General features: G+C 40.1%; 6 protein-coding genes and 1 long non-coding RNA gene across 10 annotated transcripts; 4 read left to right on the top strand and 3 right to left on the bottom strand.

Moving 5' to 3' along the window:
- The first annotated feature begins 949 nt into the window (after nt 1-949).
- On the top strand, nt 950-1856 carry LOC121879518 (cuticle protein 7-like). Of its 2 annotated transcripts, none has more exons than XM_042386174.1 (3): nt 950-1020; nt 1109-1183; nt 1284-1856. In XM_042386174.1, exons 1-3 carry the CDS (start codon nt 997-999, stop codon nt 1728-1730), a joined length of 546 nt encoding a protein of 181 aa, XP_042242108.1. In that variant the 5' UTR covers nt 950-996; the 3' UTR covers nt 1731-1856. The 2 variants fall into 2 exon arrangements, with proteins under 2 accessions (XP_042242108.1, XP_042242109.1); XM_042386175.1 differs by having other exon boundaries at nt 978-1008.
- Nucleotides 1857-3835: 1979 nt separating this feature from the next.
- Nucleotides 3836-4711, top strand: LOC121879523 (cuticle protein 7-like). 2 transcript variants are annotated; one of them, XM_042386183.1, is made up of 3 exons: nt 3836-3863; nt 3964-4038; nt 4139-4711. In XM_042386183.1, exons 1-3 carry the CDS (start codon nt 3852-3854, stop codon nt 4583-4585), a joined length of 534 nt encoding a protein of 177 aa, XP_042242117.1. In that variant the 5' UTR covers nt 3836-3851; the 3' UTR covers nt 4586-4711. The 2 variants fall into 2 exon arrangements, with proteins under 2 accessions (XP_042242117.1, XP_042242116.1); XM_042386182.1 differs by having other exon boundaries at nt 3836-3875.
- A 1924-nt stretch (nt 4712-6635) lies between these two features.
- Nucleotides 6636-7549, top strand: LOC121879521 (pupal cuticle protein Edg-84A-like). Of its 2 annotated transcripts, none has more exons than XM_042386180.1 (3): nt 6636-6683; nt 6784-6858; nt 6959-7549. In XM_042386180.1, exons 1-3 carry the CDS (start codon nt 6672-6674, stop codon nt 7421-7423), a joined length of 552 nt encoding a protein of 183 aa, XP_042242114.1. In that variant the 5' UTR covers nt 6636-6671; the 3' UTR covers nt 7424-7549. The 2 variants fall into 2 exon arrangements, with proteins under 2 accessions (XP_042242114.1, XP_042242113.1); XM_042386179.1 differs by having other exon boundaries at nt 6652-6695.
- A 2401-nt stretch (nt 7550-9950) lies between these two features.
- LOC121879524 (cuticle protein 8-like) lies at nt 9951-10865 on the top strand. The gene is made up of 3 exons (XM_042386184.1): nt 9951-9998; nt 10100-10174; nt 10275-10865. Exons 1-3 carry the CDS (start codon nt 9987-9989, stop codon nt 10737-10739), a joined length of 552 nt encoding a protein of 183 aa, XP_042242118.1. The 5' UTR covers nt 9951-9986; the 3' UTR covers nt 10740-10865.
- Nucleotides 10866-12719: 1854 nt separating this feature from the next.
- On the bottom strand, nt 12720-13495 carry LOC121879520 (pro-resilin-like). The gene is made up of 3 exons (XM_042386178.1): nt 13460-13495; nt 13286-13360; nt 12720-13179 (listed from the first exon to the last, which is right to left on the bottom strand). Exons 1-3 carry the CDS (start codon nt 13469-13471, stop codon nt 12856-12858), a joined length of 411 nt encoding a protein of 136 aa, XP_042242112.1. The 5' UTR covers nt 13472-13495; the 3' UTR covers nt 12720-12855.
- A 2235-nt stretch (nt 13496-15730) lies between these two features.
- Nucleotides 15731-16482, bottom strand: LOC121879522 (pro-resilin-like). The gene is made up of 3 exons (XM_042386181.1): nt 16452-16482; nt 16274-16348; nt 15731-16179 (listed from the first exon to the last, which is right to left on the bottom strand). The coding sequence occupies exons 1-3, from the start codon at nt 16461-16463 to the stop codon at nt 15856-15858; spliced, it is 411 nt and encodes a 136-aa protein (XP_042242115.1). The 5' UTR covers nt 16464-16482; the 3' UTR covers nt 15731-15855.
- Nucleotides 16483-21755: 5273 nt separating this feature from the next.
- On the bottom strand, nt 21756-22118 carry LOC121879527. The gene is made up of 3 exons (XR_006091358.1): nt 22102-22118; nt 21927-22001; nt 21756-21834 (listed from the first exon to the last, which is right to left on the bottom strand). It is a non-coding gene; the product is annotated as an uncharacterized LOC121879527 (long non-coding RNA).
- Between the last annotated feature and the right edge of the window lie 2640 nt (nt 22119-24758).

Genomic DNA, 24758 nt, shown 5'->3' with positions numbered 1-24758 from the left:
TCATCAACACCAGGTGATCTTAGTGGTGGAGAACGGTCATCAACACACCAGGGGATGTTAGTGGTGGAGGACTGTCATCAACACACCAGAGGATGTTAGTGGTGAAGGAATGTCATCAACACACCAGGGGATGTTAGTGGTGGAGGACTGTCATCAACACCAGGTGATTTTAGTGGTGGAGGACTGTTCCTTATAACAAATCCATCCCACTTCCATTATCATCACTGCCATGTTCTAATATTTTTTTAACATTTATTCCACTTCGGCGAATTCTGCATCATCTTTCTCTTCATTCATTCCTCACTGCTACGTCTTCCACTGATGTCTATTAAATAATTTTCCTTACTATCTTTCCCTGTGATGTGGGAGGCTTGGCATGTGTGTCTTATCTGGTCGGGAGTACTAAGATTCTGAGGCTAAAGGATTATCAGAGCCTACATGTCAAGAGCCTTAGAGTAAGTCTTTTTGGATAAATTTGTCCAAAAAAGTGTTTAGAATACCTCATTAAAGTCGCCAACTTAACTAAAAACTACACATTAACAGGTAAGTTTGATAGAATTAAAAACACTTAGATATACAGCAGGTAACCGAGCCAAAAGTAATGGACTTCCTTGAAAATGGTCCCGAAAAAATTTATATAACGCAAAATTTTCGAAAAAAACATAATATTTGTGCCAAGTATATTTCTTTCCTTTGATGAAGAAATAATAAGGAATTATCTCCTAGTTCCTGAAAACCACGAAATATGTTTTACTTCTACAAATATATAAATGAAAATGATTCTTCGGTGCTTATAATAACAATTAGATTATAAAATATTACATAATCAAGAGGCAACGTGACGCAACACTTACTCTGGGTTAAGGGCGCTGTTTGGTATCATTATTACAAGCCGGAATTCCTGACAGTAAGTTGACCAGTCACGTTATGTGTGTTGGGTATAAATAAGGAAGCAGGCGGTGTTCTCTGCAGTCGACCAACAGACACAACACAGTCATGAACTCCAAGGTACTGTCTACTGTGAGTATCAGACCACCAGTTCACTTTCAATGCTGCAATAATATTTTACTGACAATGAATCTTGTATAACTTGTAATATTCTCTCCAGGTCCTCCTCCTGCTGGGTGTGGTGTCGTTGGCTGCTGCCGACAACCGTCCCTCCTACTCCTACGCCGCCCCTCACGTGAGTGTTAAATATTGTTGTTACTTATGATGTTATTTAAAAGAACTTGATGTACAATCATTTAAGGTCTTGAGAATAATAAAGCTTTTTCTTATCATAGGGTTCCTCCGAGGAGTCTTATGAGTCTAGTGAGGCTCAGTACAACTTCAACTACGCCGTGGAACATGACCCTTCCGGCAACGACTTCGGTCACCAGGAGACTCGTGATGGTGACAACACGCAAGGGTCGTACTACGTGCAGCTTCCCGACGGTCGCCGCCAGACTGTAACTTACTTCGTGGACGGTGACTCAGGCTACATTGCCGATGTCAAGTACGACGGAGAGGCTCGCTACCCTGACTCCTTCGAATCCCGGGAGGCTCCCCGCTACACCCCACCCAGGCCAAGCTTCTCCAGGTCATTCGAGTCCTTTGAGTCCCGGGAGGCTCCTCGCTTTGCCCCTCACAGGTCAAGCTTCCCCAGCTCCTTCGAGTCTTCCAGCTCCTCCGAGTCTTTTGAGTCCCTGGAGGCTACTCGCTACGGTCCACCAAGGAGAGTGTACGGTTGAACTTGGTGTCTTCTGGTGCTGATGTTGACCACCGCCTGCATGTACTAGTGTTATGATAGAGTTTCAATTATGTATTATCTAAAGTTGTATGAGATCTCCATAATTTATTAAATTATTATCACATCACTTATAGTTTGATACCACCTGATATATACTGAGTCACTTCTCTACATGTCGCTAAGGCTCTTGACTCCAGCCGATGACGCTACTGTTTGTTCATCTTAACCCTGACGAGATAAGCTGATGGCTGCCTCTTGGTTTTACTACTCAAGATTTGTCCACATTTCACAGCCTGATCAAAGATCTGTCCTGCTCATTCATTTAATTAATAAAATTGTCTCCAAGATTTAATTTTGAATAAGACACCTCAGTTTATTTGACCTGAATATTAGACACCCCATTTTATTTGGATGGAGATTAAACACCAAAGCTTAATTAGCTTATTAGGCCTGAAGATTAGATACCTCAGCTTATTTGTCCTGAAGATTAAATACCTCATCTCATTTGTCTTAAAGATTAGACACCCCAGGTTATTAAGCTTATTAGGCCTGAAGATTAGAAACTCCATATTGTTTGTCTTGAAGATTAGACACCCAGCTTATTTGTTCTGAAGATTAGACACCCAGCTTATTAAGGTTATGAGGCCTAAAGATTCAACACCCCTGATTATTTGATTTCGAAATTAGACACGTCAGCTTGTTCTACCTGAAAAATAGAAACCCCAGCTTAATAGACATGAAAATTAACCACCCTAACGCTAACCTGATTTCACCTACACCTCCAGGTAGCATTTGGATGGTTGATGTTCAAGTGAAATAAGTTAGTGTCTAATCTTCATGTGATCCTAAATCTTCAATCTGGCCCAGGGAAGCTGTTTCCTAAGGGTGGAGACTTTTATTAGTGATTCGCACCTATAATTCCAGAGTTGCTTTCTGAAGTGCGTTAAACCAGCAAGAACCTGGATTCTGTGTAATGGAGTCTTCTTCATAGCACATAATTGTAAGAACACATCCCTAGATATTAAAAATTTTCCGTGCCTGTATACATCTCAATTCACATCTCTAAATTGACCTATAGTTGTTATTGTTGTCACTGTAACTCAGATGTGAATACTTAACTCACAATTATATCTGGTAAAAATAGTACAGGAATATTTTCAATCTATAGATGGCGCCTACTTCACATAAGAGACGTTTATTGTAGGTTTTATATCATCTGATCTCGTCTCCAATGAAATATGAACACGCGATCTCATGATTGGTATCCTGTTTATTAGCTAAACAGAGATATATCACTCACTAAATGTTTACTCTTAGAATATTGAAGACTAAACACATATACTAGCTACCTACGTTATCACCTGGGACACTCCTTACCAGAATGTAGGAAACTTTGGCACCAGACACTTCGGTACTACAGGTTGGGCACTGGAAACTTCGGCACCAGAAACCTCGGCTCTGGAAAGTTTCTGGTACCAAAGTTTCCAGTGCCCAACTTGCAGTGACGAAGTTTCCTAAGCCAGGTGGGTGGGGAAGTGGCCGCCCTGTATCCCTTATCATCCACCTCCTCCACCACTGTCCACCTGAGCACTTGAAGAATATTTCTTTGTGTCAAGTTTATTGCATTGTTGTTACGAGAAATTATTTTTTTTAAAACAAAATAAGTTTTGCTTATCCATACCGATATTATTAAAATATCATAATTACCTTATAATTGTATTACAGTAATTAAAAGCTTTATCTTCGATAGATTGCACAAGACTTGCTGTTATGCTACAAAACTTGAAGAAAAAAATTATTATGTCAAGTATAATCCTAAGATTTCATGAAGAATTATCAATGACGTGCGTGTGATTACTGACAGGGATGTGTGCCATAAATACTTACAGTGTCTTCAGTGCAAAGAGACGTTTCGGTTTACTATTTTTATTTTTTTAATATAACATAAGTGATAAGTTACTGCTAGCAACACTTACCAATTGGTGTCAGGGTGGAGTCGATTTCTATTGCAAGCGGGAATTCTGCAGAAAAAAGAAAGTTGACCAGTCACGTTATGTGTGTTGGGTATAAATAAGGAAGCAGACGGTGTTGTCTGCAGTCGACCAACAGACACAACACAGTTATGAACTCCAAGGTACTGACTACTGCAAGTATCAGACCTCCAGTTCACTTTGAATGATGCAATAATATTTTACTGACAATGAATCTTTTGTAACTTGTAATATGTCCTCCAGGTCCTCCTCCTGCTGGGTGTGGTGTCGTTGGCTGCTGCCGACAACCGTCCCTCTTACTCCTACGCCGCCCCTCACGTGAGTGTTAAATATTGTTGTTACTTGTGATGTTATTTAAAAGAACTTGATGTACAATCATTTAAGGTCTTGAGAATAATAAAGCTTTTTCATACCATAGGGTTCCTCCGAGGAGTCTTATGAGTCTAGTGAGGCTCAGTACAACTTCAACTACGCCGTGGAACATGACCCTTCCGGCAACGACTTCGGTCACCAGGAGGCTCGTGATGGTGACAACACGCAGGGGTCGTACTACGTGCAGCTTCCCGACGGTCGCCGCCAGACTGTAACTTACTTCGTGGACGGTGACTCAGGCTACATTGCCGATGTCAAGTACGACGGAGAGGCTCGCTACCCTGACTCCTTCGAATCCCGTAAGGCTCCCCGCTACACCCCACCCAGGCCAAGCTTCTCCAGGTCATTCGAGTCCTTTGAGTCCCGGGAGGCTCCTCGCTTTGCCCCTCACAGGTCAAGCTTCCCCAGCTCCTTCGAGTCTTCCAGCTCCTCCGAGTCTTTTGAGTCCCTGGAGGCTACTCGCTACGGTCCACCCAGGAGAGTGTACGGTTGAACTTGGTGTCTTCTGGTGCTGATGTTGACCACCGCCTGCATGTACTAGTGTTATGATAGAGTTTCAATTATGTATTATCTAAAGTTGTATGAGATCTCCATAATTTATTAAATTATTATTACATCACTTATAGTTTGATACCACCTGATACATACTGAGTCACTTCTCTACATGTCGCTAAGGCTCTTGACTCCAGCCGATGAAGCTACTGTTTGTTCATCATCTTAACCCTGACGACATAAGCTGATGGCTGCCTCTTGGTTTTACTACCCGCGATTTGTCCACATTTCACACCTGTCCTGCCCATCTGTCTAATTAACACAGTTGTCTCAGACTTCTAATTTTCGATTAAACACCCCAGTTTATTTGAATTGGAGATTAGACACGTCAGCTTGTTTTGCCTGAAGATTTTACACCCCAGCAGATTTGTCTTGAAGATTAGACACCCAGATTATTTGTCTTGAAGATTAGACACCCAGATTATTTGTCCTGAAGATTCGACACGTCAGCATAATTGTTTTGAAGATTAGACACCCCAGTTTATTATACTTAGAGATTAGACATGCCAGCTTATTCTATATGAAGATTAGACACTGCAGCTTATTAGACCTGGAAATTAACCACCCTAACGCCAGCGTAATTTAACCAAAAAACCCAGGTAGCATTTGGATGGTTAATGTTCAAGTGAAGTAAGTTAGTGTCTAATCTTCATGTGATCCCAAATCTTCAATCTGGCCCATGGAAGCTGTTTACTAAAGGTGGAGACGTTTACTAATGTTTCATACCTATAATTCCAGACTTGCTTTCTGAAGTGCGTTAATGCAGCAAAAACCTGGATTCTCTGTAATGGAGTCTTCTTCATAACACATAATTCTAGGAACACATCCCTAGATATTAAACATTTTCCGTGCCTGTAAACATATCAAGTCGCACCTTCAACCTGACCTACAATTGTTATTGTTGTCACTATCACAAACCAGAAATCAGATGTGAATACTTAACTCACAATTATATCTCTTAAAATAATATAGGGATATTTTCAATCCATATTGGCGTTTACTTCTCGTTATAAGACGTCGATTCAAGGTTTTATATCATGTGTTCTCGTCTCCAATGAAATATGAACACGTGATATAAAGATTGGTATCCTCTTTATTAGCTAAACATAGATGTATCACTCTCCGAATGTTTACTCTAAACACATTGAAGACTAAATATGCACACTACCTCCCTGCGTTTTCACCTGGGATACTCCTTACCAGAATGTAGGAAACTTCGGAGCTGCAGGTTGGGCACTGGAAACTTCGGCACCAGAAACCTCGGCTCTGGAAATTTTCTGGTACCAAAGTTTCCAGTGCCCAACTTGCAGTGCCGAAGTTTCCTAACCCAGGTGGGTGGGAAAGGAGACGGCCTGTATTCCTCATCATCCACCTCCTCCACCACTGTCCACCTCAGCACTTGAAGATTATTTCTTTGTGTCAAGTTTAATGCTTTGTTGTTATGAGAAATTATTAATATTTTTGAAAATAAAATAAGCTTTGCTTATCCAAACCGAAATTATTAAAATATCATAACTACCTTATAATTGTATTACAGTAATTAAAAGTCTTAATTTATAGGGGTGATTGCGCATTGTATCGGGGTAATTCAGTGACAAAAAGGATAATACAATGAAAGGTGCCAATAGTTTGATTGTAATTGCACATCGTCGATATATGCGATCGATTGTATGCTGCAACACTTGAACAAAAAATTATTGTGTCAAGTATAATACGATGATCTCATGAAGAATTATCAATGAGGCGCCTGTGATTACGGCCAAGGATGTGTGTCATGAACATTTACAGAGTTTTCAGTGCAAAGCGATGTTTTTATGTTTACTAAAATACAAAACAAATAAAAATATAACATAAGTAATAAGTTACTGCCAGCAACACTTACCTAATGGTGTTAGGGTGGAGTCGATTTTCATTGCAAGCGAGAATTCTGCAGAAAAGGAAAGTTGACCAGTCACGTTATGTGTGTTGGGTATAAATAAGGAAGCAGACGGTGTTGTCTGCAGTCGACCAACAGACACAACACAGTCATGAACTCCAAGGTACTGTCTACTGTGAGTATCAGACCACCAGTTCACTTTCAATGCTGCAATAATATTTTACTGACAATGAATCTTGTATAACTTGTAATATTCTCTCCAGGTCCTCCTCCTGCTGGGTGTGGTGTCGTTGGCTGCTGCCGACAACCGTCCCTCCTACTCCTACGCCGCCCCTCACGTGAGTGTTAAATATTGTTGTTACTTATGATGTTATTTAAAAGAACTTGATGTACAATCATTTAAGGTCTTGAGAATAATAAAGCTTTTTCTTATCATAGGGTTCCTCCGAGGAGTCTTATGAGTCTAGTGAGGCTCAATACAACTTCAACTACGCCGTGGAACACGACCCATCCGGCAACGACTTCGGTCACCAGGAGACTCGTGATGGTGACAACACGCAGGGGTCGTACTACGTGCAGCTTCCCGACGGTCGCCGCCAGACTGTGACTTACTTCGTGGACGGTGACTCAGGCTACATTGCCGATGTCAAGTACGACGGAGAGGCTCGCTACCCTGACTCCTTCGAATCCCGGGAGGCTCCCCGCTACACCCCACCCAGGCCAAGCTTCTCCAGGTCATTCGAGTCCTTTGAGTCCCGGGAGGCTCCTCGCTTTGCCCCTCACAGGTCAAGCTTCCCCAGCTCCTTCGAGTCTTCTAGCTCCTTCGAGTCTCCCAACTCCTTTGAGTCTTTTGAGTCCCTGGAGGCAACTCGCTACGGGCCACCAAGAAGAGTGTACGGTTGAACTTGGTGTCTTCTGGTGCTGATGTTGACCACCGCCTGCATGTACTAGTGTTATGGTAGAGTTTCAATTATGTATTATCAAAAGGTGTATGAGATCTCCATAATTTATTAAATTATTATTACATTACTTATAGTTTGACACCACCTGATATATACTGAGTCACTTCTTTACATGTCGCTAAGGCTCTTGACACCCTCCATCTTGAGTACTTCTCACTTCCTGAGAGAGTTTATGGTGATAATATTTTTACATTGATATGTAACTGAGATATATCAAATTATGCATAAATTTAACTTTTAATTTTGTATAGATGTGTAATGTTGAAAATCAATGGATAAGCTGGGTTACATCTGTAGAAAAAGCCACAAAAGACTCAATTCAGACTTTATCATGAGGTTTAGTCTCATATTATCCACGCAAACGAGGAATTTATGAAAAATTCCTAAGATAAGTGAGAAAACATTTAGGAAAAACACGGCACTGGCACTTGCTGCTCCTGGTGGCTGATGATGTACAGCTATTTTGTTATTCAGAGCTAAAACCAAAGCTATAATTTCTATGTCCGTTCCCCAGATGTTATCTTCTTCCATTTTGCTGCTTTTCATGTAGTCATTTACTTTGTGTCCAATCATTGCTTCAAACCCTGGCGTATACAGTGTGTTTTCTAGGGTTTGTACAGTTAGTTCTCTAAATGTAGAATGATGCTCCTCCGTCTATGTAACTTTTTTACTTACAGCTCTAAAAAGACAGTTGCCACAACTTGCAATTTTATCCACCCTAAGTGGCTTGCCTAATGTCTTACAAATTTATATCTCGGTTCTCTATTGGGGGTTGGGCTTGGAAGACCTAATCGTGCTTTATACAATAGTAATTAATAAGTTCAGTTTCTGTCATGCAGGAATATTAAGTACACTGTGCCTTTAATGCCGATAAAATAATGAGTCATGAGGGTTTTTTTTTTGCATTCGAGGTAGAAGGCTTCACCTATCGACCAATCAATGTCGTTAAAAAATGAAATGAGGCGTCACAAGCCCTCTCCGTCTCACTCTCTAGCACTCACTCACTCACTACCATCAAAGTTGCTTTCTGCTCTCGTCGTCACCCCCCCACCATCCCCTCAACAGCCTGTATGTAGAACTCCTCACGACTTCTCCAGCCTCCGTCTCGACCTTGTGTCTACTACATTATGGCTAAATTATCTTTGTGTATTTTACTTCTATCGTCTAAATGACCTTTCAGTCTTATGCGCTACCTTTATATGTGCTACTTAGACGATACCTATCCCCTCCTGTGACCTATGTGCTCCTGCCAGTGAACCTTCATCATTACGCCTCATTTACTAGTAATACCAGGTCGAAAAACCTACTTTATGAGGGCCAATATACGGGACCACCACAGTGTACTTATTCTTGTGTCTATTTGGTCATAATTTACCCCTTTGAGTTCTTATGCATTTTGACGATACCTGACGTAAGACTGGTGTTTTGTCATGACCCAGCTTGTCCAGTTGATGTAATGTGTATACTGTATATATTAGTATTAAGACTATAAGAAAATAACTGGTGATGCTTATTTAACTACCTTCCCCGTATCTGATAACTGAGCTACTATTAATTTTCTGTTACTTAATTTCACTGGGAATACGTTGGTTTGCTTACGGAGACGGTATGATGGATGGGGATATCAAAGAGTTCAACACACACATAGACATTGAGGATTTTCATCTTGGAGGGATCACTGAAGCAGCTAGTTGTGGTTTCAGGTCAAAATCAAGAAGTACTCGTGCATGGCAGAACAGAAAACCAAAACACTCAACATATAGAATTTAAGTAGAAGGTTGAAATATTTAGTTCCTCTTATAATCCAGAGTCTAAGGTTTGTCAAGAAGTAATTAACACACAAGAGGTGGCCAACTGGTCCTTGTCAAGAGTCGTAGTGTTAAGCAGCGCCATCACGCAGTATGACTCAGGTGTTAAAAACAAAATATGATGCAAAAATAATTTAATAGATAAAATAAATATGATATAATTTAGACAATATATATACCATAACTACCTTATAATTGTATTGCAGTAATTAAAAGTCTTAATTTATAGGGGTGATTGCGCATTGTATCGGGGTAATTCAGTGACAAAAAGGATAATACAATGAAAGGTGCCAATAGTTTGATTGTAATTGCACATCGTCGATATATGCGATCGATTGTATGCTGCAACACTTGAACAAAAAATTATTGTGTCAAGTATAATACGATGATCTCATGAAGAATTATCAATGAGGCGCCTGTGATTACGGCCAAGGATGTGTGTCATGAACATTTACAGAGTTTTCAGTGCAAAGCGATGTTTTTCTGTTTACTAAAATACAAAACAAATAAAAATATAACATAAGTAATAAGTTACTGCCAGCAACACTTACCTAATGGTGTTAGGGTGGAGTCGATTTTCATTGCAAGCGGGAATTCTGCAGAAAAGGAAAGTTGACCAGTCACGTGATGTGTGTTGGGTATAAATAAGGAAGCAGACGGTGTTGTCTGCAGTCGACCAACAGACACAACACAGTCATGAACTCCAAGGTACTGACTACTGCAAGTCTCGGACCTCCACTTCACTTTGAAGGGATGCAATAATATTTTATTGACAATGAATCTTTTGTAACTTGTAATATGTCCTCCAGGTCCTCCTCCTGCTGGGTGTGGTGTCGTTGGCTGCTGCCGACAACCGTCCCTCCTACTCCTACGCCGCCCCTCACGTGAGTGTTAAATATTGTTGTTACTTATGATGTTATTTAAAAGAACTTGATGTACAATAATTTAAGGTCTTGAGAATAATAAAGCTTTTTCTTATCATAGGGTTCCTCCGAGGAGTCTTATGAGTCTAGTGAGGCTCAATACAACTTCAACTACGCCGTAGAACACGACCCATCCGGCAACGACTTCGGTCACCAGGAGACTCGTGATGGTGACAACACGCAGGGGTCGTACTACGTGCAGCTTCCCGACGGTCGCCGCCAGACTGTGACTTACTTCGTGGACGGTGACTCAGGCTACATTGCCGATGTCAAATACGACGGAGAGGCTCGCTACCCTGACTCCTTCGAATCCCGGGAGGCTCCCCGCTACACCCCACCCAGGCCAAGCTTCTCCAGGTCATTCGAGTCCTTTGAGTCCCGGGAGGCTCCTCGCTTTGCCCCTCACAGGTCAAGCTTCCCCAGCTCCTTCGAGTCTTCTAGCTCCTTCGAGTCTCCCAACTCCTTTGAGTCTTTTGAGTCCCTGGAGGCTACTCGCTACGGGCCACCCAGGCGAGTGTACGGTTGAACTTGGTGTCTTCTGGTGCTGATGTTGAACACCGCCTGCATGTACTAGTGTTATGGTAGAGTTTCAATTATGTATTATCAAAAGTTGTATGAGATCTCCATAATTTATTAAATTATTATTACATTACTTATAGTTTGACACCACCTGATATATACTGAGTCACTTCTTTACATGTCGCTAAGGCTCTTGACACCCTCCATCTTGAGTATTTCTCACTTCCTGAGAGAGTTTATGGTGATAATTTTTTTACATTGATATGTAACTGAGATATATCAATTTATGCATAAATTTAACTTTTAATTTTGTATAGATGTGTAATGTTGAAAATCAATGGATAAGCTGGGTTACATCTGTAGAAAAAGCCACAAAAGACTCAATTCAGACTCTATCATGAGGTTTATTCTCATATTATCCACACAAACGAGGAATTTATGAAAAATTCCTAAGATATGTGAGAAAACATTTAGGAAAAACACGGCACTGGCACTTGCTGCTCCTGGTGGCTGATGATGTACAGCTATTTTGTTATTCAGAGCTAAAACCAAAGCTATAATTTCTATGTCCGTTCCCCAGATGTTATCTTCTTCCATTTTGCTGCTTTTCATGTAGTCATTTACTTTTTGTCCAATCATTGCTTCAAACCCTGGCGTATACAGTGTGTTTTCTAGGGTTTGTACAGTTAGTTCTCTAAATGTAGAATGATGCTCCTCCGTCTATGTAACTTTTTAACTTACAGCTCTAAAAAGACAGTTGCCACAACTTGCAATTTTATCCACCCTAAGTGGCTTGCCTAATGTCTTACAAATTTATATCTCGGTTCTCTATTAGGGGTTGGGCTTGGAAGACCTAATCGTGCTTTATACAATAGTAATTAATAAGTTCAGTTTCTGTCATGCAGGAATATTAAGTACACTGTGCCTTTAATGCCCATAAAATAATGAGTCATGAGGGTTTTTTTTTTGCATTCGAGGTAGAAGGCTTCACCTATCGACCAAGCAATGTCGTTAAAAAATGAAATGAGGCGTCACAAGCCCTCTCCGTCTCACTATCTAGCACTCATTCACTACCATCAAAGTTGCTTTCTGCTCTCGTCGTCCCCCCCACCATCTCCTCAACAGCCTGTATGTAGAACTCCTCACGACTTCTCCAGCCTCCGTCTCGACCTTGTGTCTACTACATTATGGCTAAATTATCTTTGTGTATTTTACTTCTATCGTCTAAATGACCTTTCAGTCTTATGCGCTACCTTTATATGTGCTACTTAGACGATACCTATCCCCTCCTGTGACCTATGTGCTCCTGCCAGTGAACCTTCATCATTACGCCTCATTTACTAGTAATACCAGGTCGAAAAACCTACTTTATGAGGGCCAATATACGGGACCACCACAGTGTACTTATTCTTGTGTCTATTTGGTCATAATTTACCCCTTTGAGTTCTTATGCATTTTGACGATACCTGACGTAAGACTGGTGTTTTGTCATGACCCAGCCTGTCCAGTTGATGTAATGTGTATACTGTATATATTAGTATTAAGACTATAAGAAAATAACTGGTGATGCTTATTTAACTACCCTCCCCGTATCTGATAACTGAGCTACTATTAATTTTCTGTTACTTAATTTCACTGGGAATACGTTGGTTTGCTTACGGAGACGGTATGATGGATGGGGATATCAAAGAGTTCAACACACACATAGACATTGTGGATTTTCATCTTGGAGGGATCACTGAAGCAGCTAGTTGTGGTTTCAGGTCAAAATCAAGAAGTACTCATGCATGGCAGAACAGAAAACCAAAACACTCAACATATAGAATTTAAGTAGAAGGCTGAAATATTTAGTTCCTCTTATAATCCAGAGTCTAAGGTTTTTCAAGAAGTAATTAACACACAAGAGGTGGCCAACTGGTTCTTGTCAAGAGTCGTAGTGTTAAGCAGCGCCATCACGCAGTATGACTCAGGTGTTACAAACAAAATATGATGCAAAATAATTTAATAGATAAAATAAATATGATATAATTTAGACAATATAAATACCCATAACTTCATGTCACAACACTAGTCACTGGGAGTCTGGAGGTGGTGGTCAGCAGCAGAATCAGGAGACATAAGGCTCAGCCGTACACCCTCCTGGGTGGGGCGTAGCGGGGAGACTCCCGGGACTCGAAGGACTCGAAGGACTCAAAGGACTCGTATGAGTCAGGATAGCGAGCCTCTCCGTCGTACTTGACATCAGCGATGTAGCCTGAGTCACCGTCCACGTTGTAAGTCACAGTCTGACGACGACCGTCGGGAAGCTGCACGTAGTACAACCCCTGGGTGTCGTCACCGTCGCGGGCTTCCTGGTGACCGAAGTCATTGCCGGAGGGGACGTGGTCCACTGCGTAGTTGAAGTTGTACTGAGCCTCACTAGACTCGTAAGACTCCTCAGAGGATCCCTATGATAAGATAAAAAATAGATGTGACATAACTCTCACTTAGATTATCTTCAAAACGATTGTTTATCAAGACCTTGTAAGTAACGTAACATTAGTTAACACTCACGTGAGGTCCTCTGTAGGAGTAGGAGGGGCGGCTGTCGGCAGCAGCCAATGATACTACACCCAGCAAGAGGAGGACCTGGAGGAAATAATGCATGTTAAATTTGACACTTATAAATAAAGCAACACTATATAATATCATTTGAACTACAGATCAGACATTCCCGCTAGTCAGTACCTTGGAGTTCATGACTGTGTTGTGTCTGGTGATCGACTGCAGAACTCAGCTCGTTCTTCCCATTTATACCCAACACACTAGACGAACGTGGTCAACTTTTTGTCCAGAATTCCCGCTTGCCATAAGGAAATCGACCCGCCCTCACCCAACAGGTATGTATTGCTCAAAGTACATTATATCTTATGCAATATTTTTTTTGTCTGTTTTAATTATGGAGTGAACTGAAACAAAACTTTCCATTATCATTGTTTAAACTATCGAGGATCATGAACACTTCTTTAGTAGTTAGCTGAACATAGTCAAGTATCATTAGTGCCACAACATTAACACCTGAGACCTGTTTAACTAGACGAAGACACTGTAGAGTTTATACATCAAGGTGTCTCCTTCCCAGAGTTGACGATACAAGATTTGAGGCTCAATACAATGAAGTGTTGGAGGTTAGAATTATGATATAGGAATAACACTGTAGCAGGGAGTTCCATGAGAGCTCGTCCTGTGTAGATTAATTCAGTAACGCAGAAGTTCTATAAGAGGGAATGTTAGTACAGACATGGGTTCTCTCATAGGGTCTGGTTGCCTGTCAGTAGATTTCAACTTTAGTCAATATTGGGACTTGTACTCTACGTTTGATGAATGACTGTGGAATTCTCTATGCATTAGGAAAACCATAACAAGTGACATAGAATAATAATCTAATCTTCTTGGCAAATTTAGCTGTTTTCATGACCTTTTCTACTCAACATCAACTAACCCAGATAACATAACACATCACCTCACAGATCACAATAGTAATTCATCTAAAAAACAAAACAAATACTTTACATAAATTCTTCCCAACTGATGATATTACGTAACTTAGAAACTGGTTCTAAACTTGGATCACCTTCGTTTAAATAATTGGCCAGAGATGTAATACAGCTTGTCTTAATGAGATCTGAGGCAAGAGTAAAGTCTAAAATCTCAATGTGATGATGAAATGAAGGGGCATAAGAGTCAATTTTAATGTGTAGTGTTTCCCTTATTACTGTGTTGTGTTGTGTTGTGTTGTGTTGGCGGTGAAGGAATCCCTCTCTCAGATAAATGTGGACAATGTTGTAAATAATACTGCATCATGTATTTGTCTACTCTGTGTGTGTGTGTGTGTGTGTGTGTGTATGTATCTCCGGGGACAGTGTCAACCAAGTGTCAACCAACATGTGTTCAACCAGCATGTGTCAACCAACAAATGTGTCAAGTTAGGGTTATTAAGGCCCAGTATGGAGACTACTAGCTTACAACATCACATGAAAAATATCAGATAAAAAAAAAGGAAATTCAAAAGCTAAAAAATAGATCAATAGAATATTTATAAAACTTTCTCTTGACTAAAGTAAAGAAAACCGTATCTTCATCTCATCTGTTAACAGAATTATACATCATACAATCTGTAAAAAGAATTATACTACATTCAACCTGTTAACAGAATTATACATCATACAACCTGTTAACAGAATTATCCATCTTACCTGTTAACAGACTTATTCATCTCACCTGTTAACAGAATTATACATCCCATCATCCCAGCGATACACGGGTGCGTAACACTGTCAAAATCAATAGTGTGGATGTGAGGGTAAACTTTTATTACTTAACTCGTCTCACACGTCTATTATTTTTCAACCGATTTCTTCTAAAGTTTTTTTTTTTGGTACTTATAACTTTTAACACTTATACGTTTAGAAGAAACACCGTGGGAATAGTGTATATAAATTTGTATTAACATGGAAGGTTGTATTTCATGTAAAGTAATTGAATAAGTGGATTTGATTCTCATTTATCAAGAACCAGAGGAAATATTTCTTTCATAAACTTTTTATGTCTTAGTTGAGTTACCTAATGGATAGTTCAATAAGCTGTCAATAATGAGGAAAGTAAATGTATTTTTCCTTAGGTAAATATTTCTGCCACATGTCAAAGTATAGTGTCAAGAAATATGGTCATGAGGAAATGCTGTGTGTGTTCCCAGTCACTAAACTTTGACTCCTTTTATCAGTGTTTGGTTTTGTGAAGCTTTATACTTCCGCTAAGATTATAATATTTTATATAACCATAATTACTCAACTATTCTTCTTTCAAAAACTTATTGTTCAGTTGATGTTATGAGGCAAAGGTGTGTAGCAACTGTCGTCTACTGGCCAGGTGTTTAGTGTAACAGAAAGAACATCCTGAGTATCTGGGATGGACTAGTACCAACTACCAGTTATTTAAGGGTTATATTGATAAACAATGTAGCACTTTACTTTTAATAAATTCATGCTAGTACATGTTATGTTATGATAAATATATTACATATCTTGCCATTTAAGGCTTCGTATTGAGAGTGACGCTGTGCACTACATCAGGAGACACAACACCTAACCATAAACTCTCCTGGGAGGGGCATAGCGGGGAGCCTCCCGGGACTCGAACGACTCAAAGGACTCGTATGAGTCGGGGTAGCGAGCCTCTCCGTCGTACTTGACATCAGCAATGTAGCCTGAGTCACCGTCCACGAAGTAAGTCACAGTCTGCAGACGGCCGTCGGGAAGCTGCACGTAGTACGACCCCTGGGTGTTGTCACCGTCGCGGGTCTCCTGGTGACCGAAGTCGTTGCCGGAGGGGTCGTGCTTCACGGCGTAGTTGAAGTTGTATTGAGCCTCACTAGACTCATAAGACTCAAAAGACTCTTCGGAGGAACCCTGTGGTAAGAAAGAATTTGTAACAAATTTTCTTCTAGTTATTTTGACAACACAAATTAACATTCGTTAAGATGAACGAATAATCAATACTCACATGAGGGCCCCTGTAGGAGTATGAAGGAAAACTGTCAGCAGCAGCCAGCGCCACCGCACCCAGCAGAAGGACTACCTGTAGAAAAGATAATACAGGTAAGTTACAATAAACATTTCAGTTAAAGTAAAATTGTATTATTCATAGTAAATACGGGTGAGGTATCTCAACCTGTGTGTACCTTGGTGTTCATGACTGTGTTGTGTCTGGTGATCGACTGCAGACTCCAGCACCTCCTTCCTATATATACCCAACACACATGACGCGTCTGGTCAATTTTTTGTCAGGAATTCCCTCTCGTAACAAAGAAACCGACACCGCCCTTAACCTTGCGGAAGTGTTGCTTAAAGTAGCTTGTTACTTATGCAATGTTCCTTTCACCAATGTCGCTCTTGTAAGTTGTAATGATTTGAAACGTACAACGAAAGTCATATAGTTAGACAAATTTTCCTTTTATGGTATTTCTATTATGAATTATATTAATACGGTATAGTTATATAATGAAGTATACAACATATTCTTCATTATTTTTCACAATAAAATATAAATGATTTAGTATTAATAAATTCGACACTGAAATGTTGCTCAAGTGGACATTGGTGGAGGAGGTGGATAATGATGGAGGAGGTGGATAAAGGTGGAGGAGGTGGATAATGATGGAGGAGGTGGATAAAGGTGGGAGGTTCTCGACTTATTGGTGGAGGAAGTGGATAATGGTGCTGGATCTTAGTGGAGGACGGCTGTTCCTCACTCTTATTAACCCTTTGAGGAACATGATTTAACCCTTTAGTACCATGATTTAACCCTTTGAGGACTATGATTTAGCACTTTGAGGACCATGATTTAACCTTTGAGGTCCATGACTTAACACTTTGAGGATCATGACTTAACCCTGATGACGATGATTTAACCCTTTGAGTACCATGATTTAACCTTTGAGTACCATGATTTAACCCTTTGAGACCATGATTTAACCCTTTGAGGTCCATGACTTAACACTTTGAGGATCATGACTTAACCCTTTGATGACGATGATTTAACCCTTTGAGTACCATGATTTAACCCTTTGAGTACCATGATTTAACCCTTTGAGGACCATGATTTAACCCTTTGACGACTATGATTTAGCACTTTGAGGACCATGATTTAACCCTTTGAGGTCCATGGCTTAACACTTTGAGGATCATGACTTAAACCTTTGATGACGATGATTTAACCCTTTGAGTACCATGATTTAACCCTTTGAGGACCATGATTTAACCCTTTGAGGACCATGATTTAGCACTTTGAGGACCATGATTTAACCCTTTGAGGTCCATGACTTAAACCTTTGATAACGATGATTTAACCCTTTGAGGACCATGACTTAACCCTTTGAAGACCATCATTTAACCCTTTGAGGATCATGACTTAACCCTTTGATGACGATGATTTAACCCTCTTGAGGACCGTCTTCAAACTACTAACACCAGACACACACATTTAGGTTAGGTTAGGTTAGGTTAGGTTAGGTTAGGTGACGGACCTACTATAACCAGGAGCCAACCGATCAATCACTAGGAAGTCATTATCATCAACAACATTCTCACCTGCGTCTACCTGACTCTCACCTCAATATTAATATCAACATGACCTTACGTGAGACAAATGACGCAATGACGCAACACTAGACACCAGCCTATACAGAATCTCTCTACGTTAACTCTTCATCATCAACCTAGTGTATATAAGGATGTATAGCTATAGGAGTGCTGTATATAAAATACCCGAACTATATTGATGTATGAGAGAAAAATTTCTATAAATATGTTTGATTATAATTTCATTCATTTGTCCTCCACCTCCGACATTCTCTGATCCTTTTAACTTCTATCTTATTAATTAATATATCTTTATTTCATCTCTAATTATATGGTCAAAGTATCTTAGCTTATTTATATATTTCCTTTATTTATCTTTTTAATTTGGTCAGTTCTAATCTTTCTTTAGTTCTCTCCTCTAGTACTGCACCACATATCAAAGGCTTCTTGTGTGTAGTGTCTGCTGACAGTGTCTAGTCTTCTGACCCATACATGTGTACTGAGTAAACTTTGTCCTACACTAACATTTTACTCAGACTAAAATTAATTTCACTGTTGAACAAATCTACAATATATATTTATTCTAATAATATAATGTATATATGTAATTATTTCATGGTAGAAAGGGACAAAATCAACCTTGATATTAAAAATATGTAGAAAATTTAGGGTGAAGTAATCCTACACCTTAAAGGATGTATTTAAAAATATTATAATAAAATAATTTTATTAACCTTCATGAAAACCATCAATAACATTTTGATAGATATATTATATATTAGTGTTATATAGGCAGTGCCTGCCTTGTGTACACCAGGAGACACAGAACTCAACCATAGACTCTCCTGGGGGGGCGTGCGGGAGCCTCCGGGACTCGAACGACCAAAGGACTCGTATGGTCGGGGTAGCGAGCCTCTCCGTCGTACTTGACATCAGCGATGTAGCCTGAGTCACCGTCTACGAAGTAAGTCACAGTCTGCAGACGGCCGTCGGGGAAGCTGCACGTAGTACGACCCTGGGTTGTCACCGTCGCGTCTCCTGGTGACCGAAGTCGTTGCCGGAGGGGTCGTGCTTCACGGCGTAGTTGAAGTTGTATTGAGCCTCACTAGACTCATAAGACTCAAAGACTCAAAAGACTCTTCAGAGAATCCTGTGGTAATAAAGAATTTGTAACAGAAATTTTCCTCCAGTTATTTTGACAACACAAATTAACATTCGTTAAGATGTTTGAATAATCGACATCACATGAGGGCCCCTGTAGGAGTATGAAGGAAAACTGTCAGCAGCAGCCAGCGCCACCGCACCCAGCAGAAGGACTACCTGTAGAAAAGATAATACAGGTAAGTTACAATAAACATTTCAGTTAAAGTAAATTGTATTATTCATAGTAAATACGGGGAGGTATCTCAACCTGTGTGTACCTTGGTGTTCATGACTGTGTTGTGTCTGGTGATCGACTGCAGACACCAGCACCTCCTTCCTATATATACCCAACACACACGACGCGTCTGGTCAATTTTTTGTCAGAATTCCTCTCGTAACAAAGAAACCGACACCGCCCTTAACCTTGCGGAAGTGTGCTTAAAGTAGCTTGTTACTTATGAATGTTCCTTTCACCAATGTCGCTCTTGTAAGTTGTAATGATTTGAAACGTACAACAAAAGTCATATAGTTGGACAAATTTTCCTTTTATGGTATTTCTATTATGAATTATATTAATACGGTATAGTTATATAATGAAGTATAACATATTCTTCATTATTTTTCACAATAAAATATAAATTATTTAGTATTAATAAATTCGACACTGAAATGTTGCTCAAGTGGACATTGGTGGAGGAGGTGGATAATGATGGAGGAGGTGGATAAAGGTGGAGGAGGTGTATAAGATGGAGGAGGTGGATAAAGGTGGAAGAGGTGGATAATAGTGGTGGACCTAGACTTTTTGGTGGAGGAGGTGGATAATGATGAAGGATCTCGTCTTATTGGTGGAGGAGGTAGATAATGATGGAGGAGGTGGATAAAGGTGGAGGAGGTGGATAATGATGGAAGCGGTGGATAAAAGTGGAGGAGGTGGATAATGGTGGTGTACCTCGACTTATTGGTGGAGGAGGTGGATAATGATGGAGGATCTCGACTTATTGGTGGAGGAGGAGGTGGATAATGATGGAGGAGGTGGATAAAGGTGGAGGAGATGGATAAAGGTGGAGGATCTCGGCTTATTGGTGGAGGAGGTGGATAATGGTGGTGGACCTCGACTTATTGGTGGAGGAGGTGGATAATGATGGACGATCTCGACTTATTGGTGGAGGAGGTGGATAATGGTGGAGGATCTCGGCTATTGGTAGAGGGGTGGATAAGGTGGAGGATCTCGACTAATTGGTGGAGGAAGTGGATAATGGTGCTGGATCTTAGTGGAGGACGGCTGTTCCTCACTTTATTAACCCTTGAAGAACCATGATTTAACCTTTGAAGAAAATGACTTAACCTTTTGAAGACCATGACTTAACCTTTGAGGAACATGATTAACCCTCTGAGGACCATGATTCATCCCTTTGAAGACCATGATTTAACCCTTGAAGACTATGATTTAACCCTTTGAGGACCATGATTTATCCCTTGAAGACCATGATTTAACCTCTTTGAGGACCATGACTTAACCCTTTGATGACGATGATTTAACCCTTTTGAGGACCGTCTTCAAACTACTAACACACAGACACACACATTAGGTTAGGTTAGGGTTAGGTTAGGTTAGGTTAGGTTAGGTAGGAGGTTAGGTGACGGACCTACTATAACCAGGAGCCAACCGATCAATCACTAAGAAGTCATTATCATCAATAACATTCTCACCTGCGTCCTACACCTGACTCTCACCTCAATATTAATATCAACATGACCTTACGTGAGACAAATGACGCAATGACGCAACACTAGACACCAGCCTATACAGAATCTCTCTACGTTAACTCTTCATCATCAACCAAGTGTATATAAGGATGTATAGCTATAGGAGTGTAGAAATACCCGAACTATATTGATGTATGAGAGAAAATTTATAAATATGTTAGATTATAATTTCATTCATTTGTCCTACACCCGACATTCTCTGGATCTTTTTAACTTCTATCTTATTAATAATATATCTTATATTTCTTCTCTAATTATATGGTCAAAGTATCTTAGTTCCTTATTTTATATATTTCCTTTATTTATCTTTTAATTTGGTCAGTTCTAATTTTCTTTAGTTCTTCCCTAGTACTGCACCACATATCAAAGGCTTCTAACTTGTGTGTAGTGTCTGCTGACAGTGTCTAGTCTTCTGACCCATACATGTGTACTGAGTAAACTTTGTCCTACACCAACATTTTACTCAGACTAAATTAATTTCACTGTTGAACAAATCTACAATATATATTTATTCTAATAATATAATGTATATGTAATTATTTCATGGTAGAAGGACAAAAATCAACCTTGATATTAAAAATATGTAAAAAAATTTAGGTGAAGTAATCCACACCTTAAAGGATGTATTTAAAATATTATAATAAAATAATTTATTAACCTTCATGAAAACCATCAATAACATTTTATAGATATATTATATATTAGTGTTATATAGGCAGTGCCTGTTGTGTACACCAGAGGCACAAAACTCAACCATAGACTCTCCTGGAGGGGGCGTAGCGGGAGCCTCCCGGGACTCGAACGACTCAAAGGACCCGTATGAGTCGGGGGTAGCGAGCCTCCGTCGTACTTGACATCAGCGATGTAGCCTGAGTCACCGTCTACGAAGTAAGTCACAGTCTGCAGACGGCCGTCGGGAAGTTGCACGTAGTACGACCCTGCGTTGTCACCGTCGCGGGTCTCCTGGTGACCGAAGTCGTTGCCGGAGGGGTCAGCTTCACGGCGTAGTTGAAGTTGTATTGAGCCTCACTAGACTCATAAGACTCAAAAGACTCAAAGACCTTCAGAGGAATCCTGTGGTAAAGAATTTGTAATAGAAATTTTCTCCAGTTATTTTGACAACACAAATTAATATTCGTTAAGATGTACGAATAATCAACACTCACATGAGGGCCCCTGTAGGAGTATGGAGGAAAACTGTCAGCAGCAGCCAGCGCCACCGCACCCAGCAGAAGGACTACCTGTAGAAAAGATAATACAGGTAAGTTACAATAAACATTTCAGTTAACGTAAATTGTATTATTCATGGTAAATACGGTTGAGGTATCTCAACCTGTGTACCTTGGTGTTCATGACTGGTTGTGTCTGGTGATCGACTGCAGTCCAGCACCTCCTTCCTATATATACCCAACACACATGACGCGTCTGGTCAATTTTGTCAGAATTTCTCGTAACAAAGAAACCGACACCGCCCTTAACCTTGCGGAAGTAAGGTTTAAAGTAGCTTGTTACTTATGCAATGTTCTTCACCAATGTCGCTCTTGTAAGTTGTAATGATTTGAAACGTACAACGAAAAGTCATATAGTTAGCAAATTTTCCTTTTATGGTATTTCTATTATGAATTATATTAATACGGTATAGTTATATAATGAAGTATACAACATATTCTTCATTATTTTTCACAATAAAATATAAATGATTTAGTATTAATAAATTCGACACTGAAATGTTGCTCAAGTGGACATTGGGGAGGAGGTGGATAATGATGGAGAAGGTGGATAAAGGTGGAAGAGGTGGATGATGGTGGAGGTTCTCGACTTATTGGTGGAGGAGGTGGATAATGATGAAGGATCTCGACTTATTGGTGGAGGAGGTGGATAATGGTGATAATGGTGGAGGAGGTGGATAAAAGTGGAAGAGGTGGATAGTAGTGGTGGACCTCGACTTATTGGTGGAGGAGGTGGATAATGATGAAGGATCTCGACTTATTGGTGGAGGAGGTGGATAATGATGGAGGAGGTGGATAAAAGTGGAGGTGGATAATGGTGATCGACCTCGACTTATTGGTGGAGGAGGTGGATAATGGTGGAGGATCTCGACTTATTGGTGGAGGAGGTGGATAATGATGGAGGATCTCGACTTATTGGTGATGAGGTGGATAATGATGGAGGAGGTGGATAAAGGTGGAGGAGGATAATGGTGGTGGACCTCGACTTATTGGTGGAGGAGGTGGATAATGATGGAGGATCTCGACTTATTGGTGGATGAGGTGGATAATGATGGAGGAGGTGGATAAAAGGGAGGAGGTGGATAATGGTGATGGACCTCGACTTATTGGTGGAGGAGGTGGATAATGATGGAGGATCTGACTTATTGGTGGAGGAGGTGGATAATCATGGAGGAGGTGGATAAAGGTGGAGGAGGTGGATAATGGTGGATGATCTCGACTTATTGGTGGAGGATCTCGGCTTTTTGGTGGAGGAGGTGAATGGTGGTGGCCTCGACTTATTGGTGGAAGAGGTGGATAATGATGGAAGTGGATAAAGGTGAAGGAGGTGGATAATGGTGGATGATCTCGACTTATTGGTGGAGGAGGTGGATATTGGTGGAGGATCTCGGCTTATTGGTAGAGGGGTGGATAATGGTGGAGGATCTTGACTTATTGGTGGAGGATTTCGCCCTATTGGTGGAGGATCTCGGCCTATTGGTGGAGGGGGTGGATAAAAGTGTCGGAGGTGGATAATGGTGGAGGATCTCGACTTATTGGTGGAGGAAGTGGATAATGGTGCTGGATCTTAGTGGAGGACGGCTGTTCCCTCACTTTTATTAACCCTTTGAAGACCATGACTTAATGCTTTGAGGAACATGATTTAACTCTCTGAGGACCATGATTCATCCCTTGAAGACCATGATTTAACCCTTTGAAGAAAATGACTTAACCCTTTGATGATGATGATTTAACCCTTTTGAGGACCGTTTTCAAACTACTAACACACAGACACACATTAGGTTAGGTTAGGGAGTTAGGTTAGGGTTGGGTAGGTTAGGTTAGTTAGGTGACGGACCTACTATAACCAGGAGCCAACCGATCAATCACTAGGAAGGCATTATCATCAATAACATTCTCACCTGCGTCCTACACCTGACTCTCACCTCAATATTAATATCAACATGACCTACGAGACAAATGACGCAATGACGCAACACTAGACACCAGCCTATACAGAATCTCTCTACGTTAACTCTTCATCATCAACCTAGTGTATAAGGATGTATAGCTATAGGAGGCGTATATAGAAATACCCGAACTATATTGATGTAGAGGAAAATTTCTATAAATATGTTTGATTATAATTTCATTCATTTGTCCTCCACCTGACCTTCTCTGAACCTTTTAACTTCTATCTTATTAATTAATATATCTTTTATTTCATCTCTAATTATATGGTCAAAGTATCTTAGTTTTAATTTATATATTTCTTTATTTATCTTTTTAATTTGGTCAGTTCTAATCTTTCTTAGTTCTCTCCTCTAGTACTGCACCATATCAAAGGCTTCTAACTTGTGTGTAGTGTCTGCTGACAGTGTCTAGTCTTCTACCCATACATGTGTACTGAGTAAACTTTGTCCTACACTAACATTTTACTCAGACTAAAATTAATTTCACTGTTGAACAAATCTACAATATATATTTATTCTAATAATATAATGTATATATGTAATTATTTCATGGTAGAAAGGACAAAAATCAACTTGATATTAAAAATATGTAAGAAAATTTAGGGTGAAGTAATCCTACACCTTAAAGGATGTATTAAAAATATTATAATAAAATAATTTTATTAACCTTCATGAAAACCATCAATAACATTTTGATAGATATATTATATATTAGTGTTATATAGGCAGTGCTCGCTGTTGTGTACACACCAGGAGACACAGAACTCAACCATAGACTCTCCTGGGAGGGGCGTAGCGGGGAGCCTCCCGACCTGAA

This window comes from Homarus americanus, unplaced genomic scaffold (assembly GCF_018991925.1).
Source record: "Homarus americanus isolate GMGI-L3 unplaced genomic scaffold, GMGI_Hamer_2.0 scaffold43887, whole genome shotgun sequence".
NCBI classification, from domain to species: domain Eukaryota; kingdom Metazoa; phylum Arthropoda; class Malacostraca; order Decapoda; family Nephropidae; genus Homarus; species Homarus americanus.
This window is presented reverse-complemented; position numbering and strand designations above follow the sequence as displayed.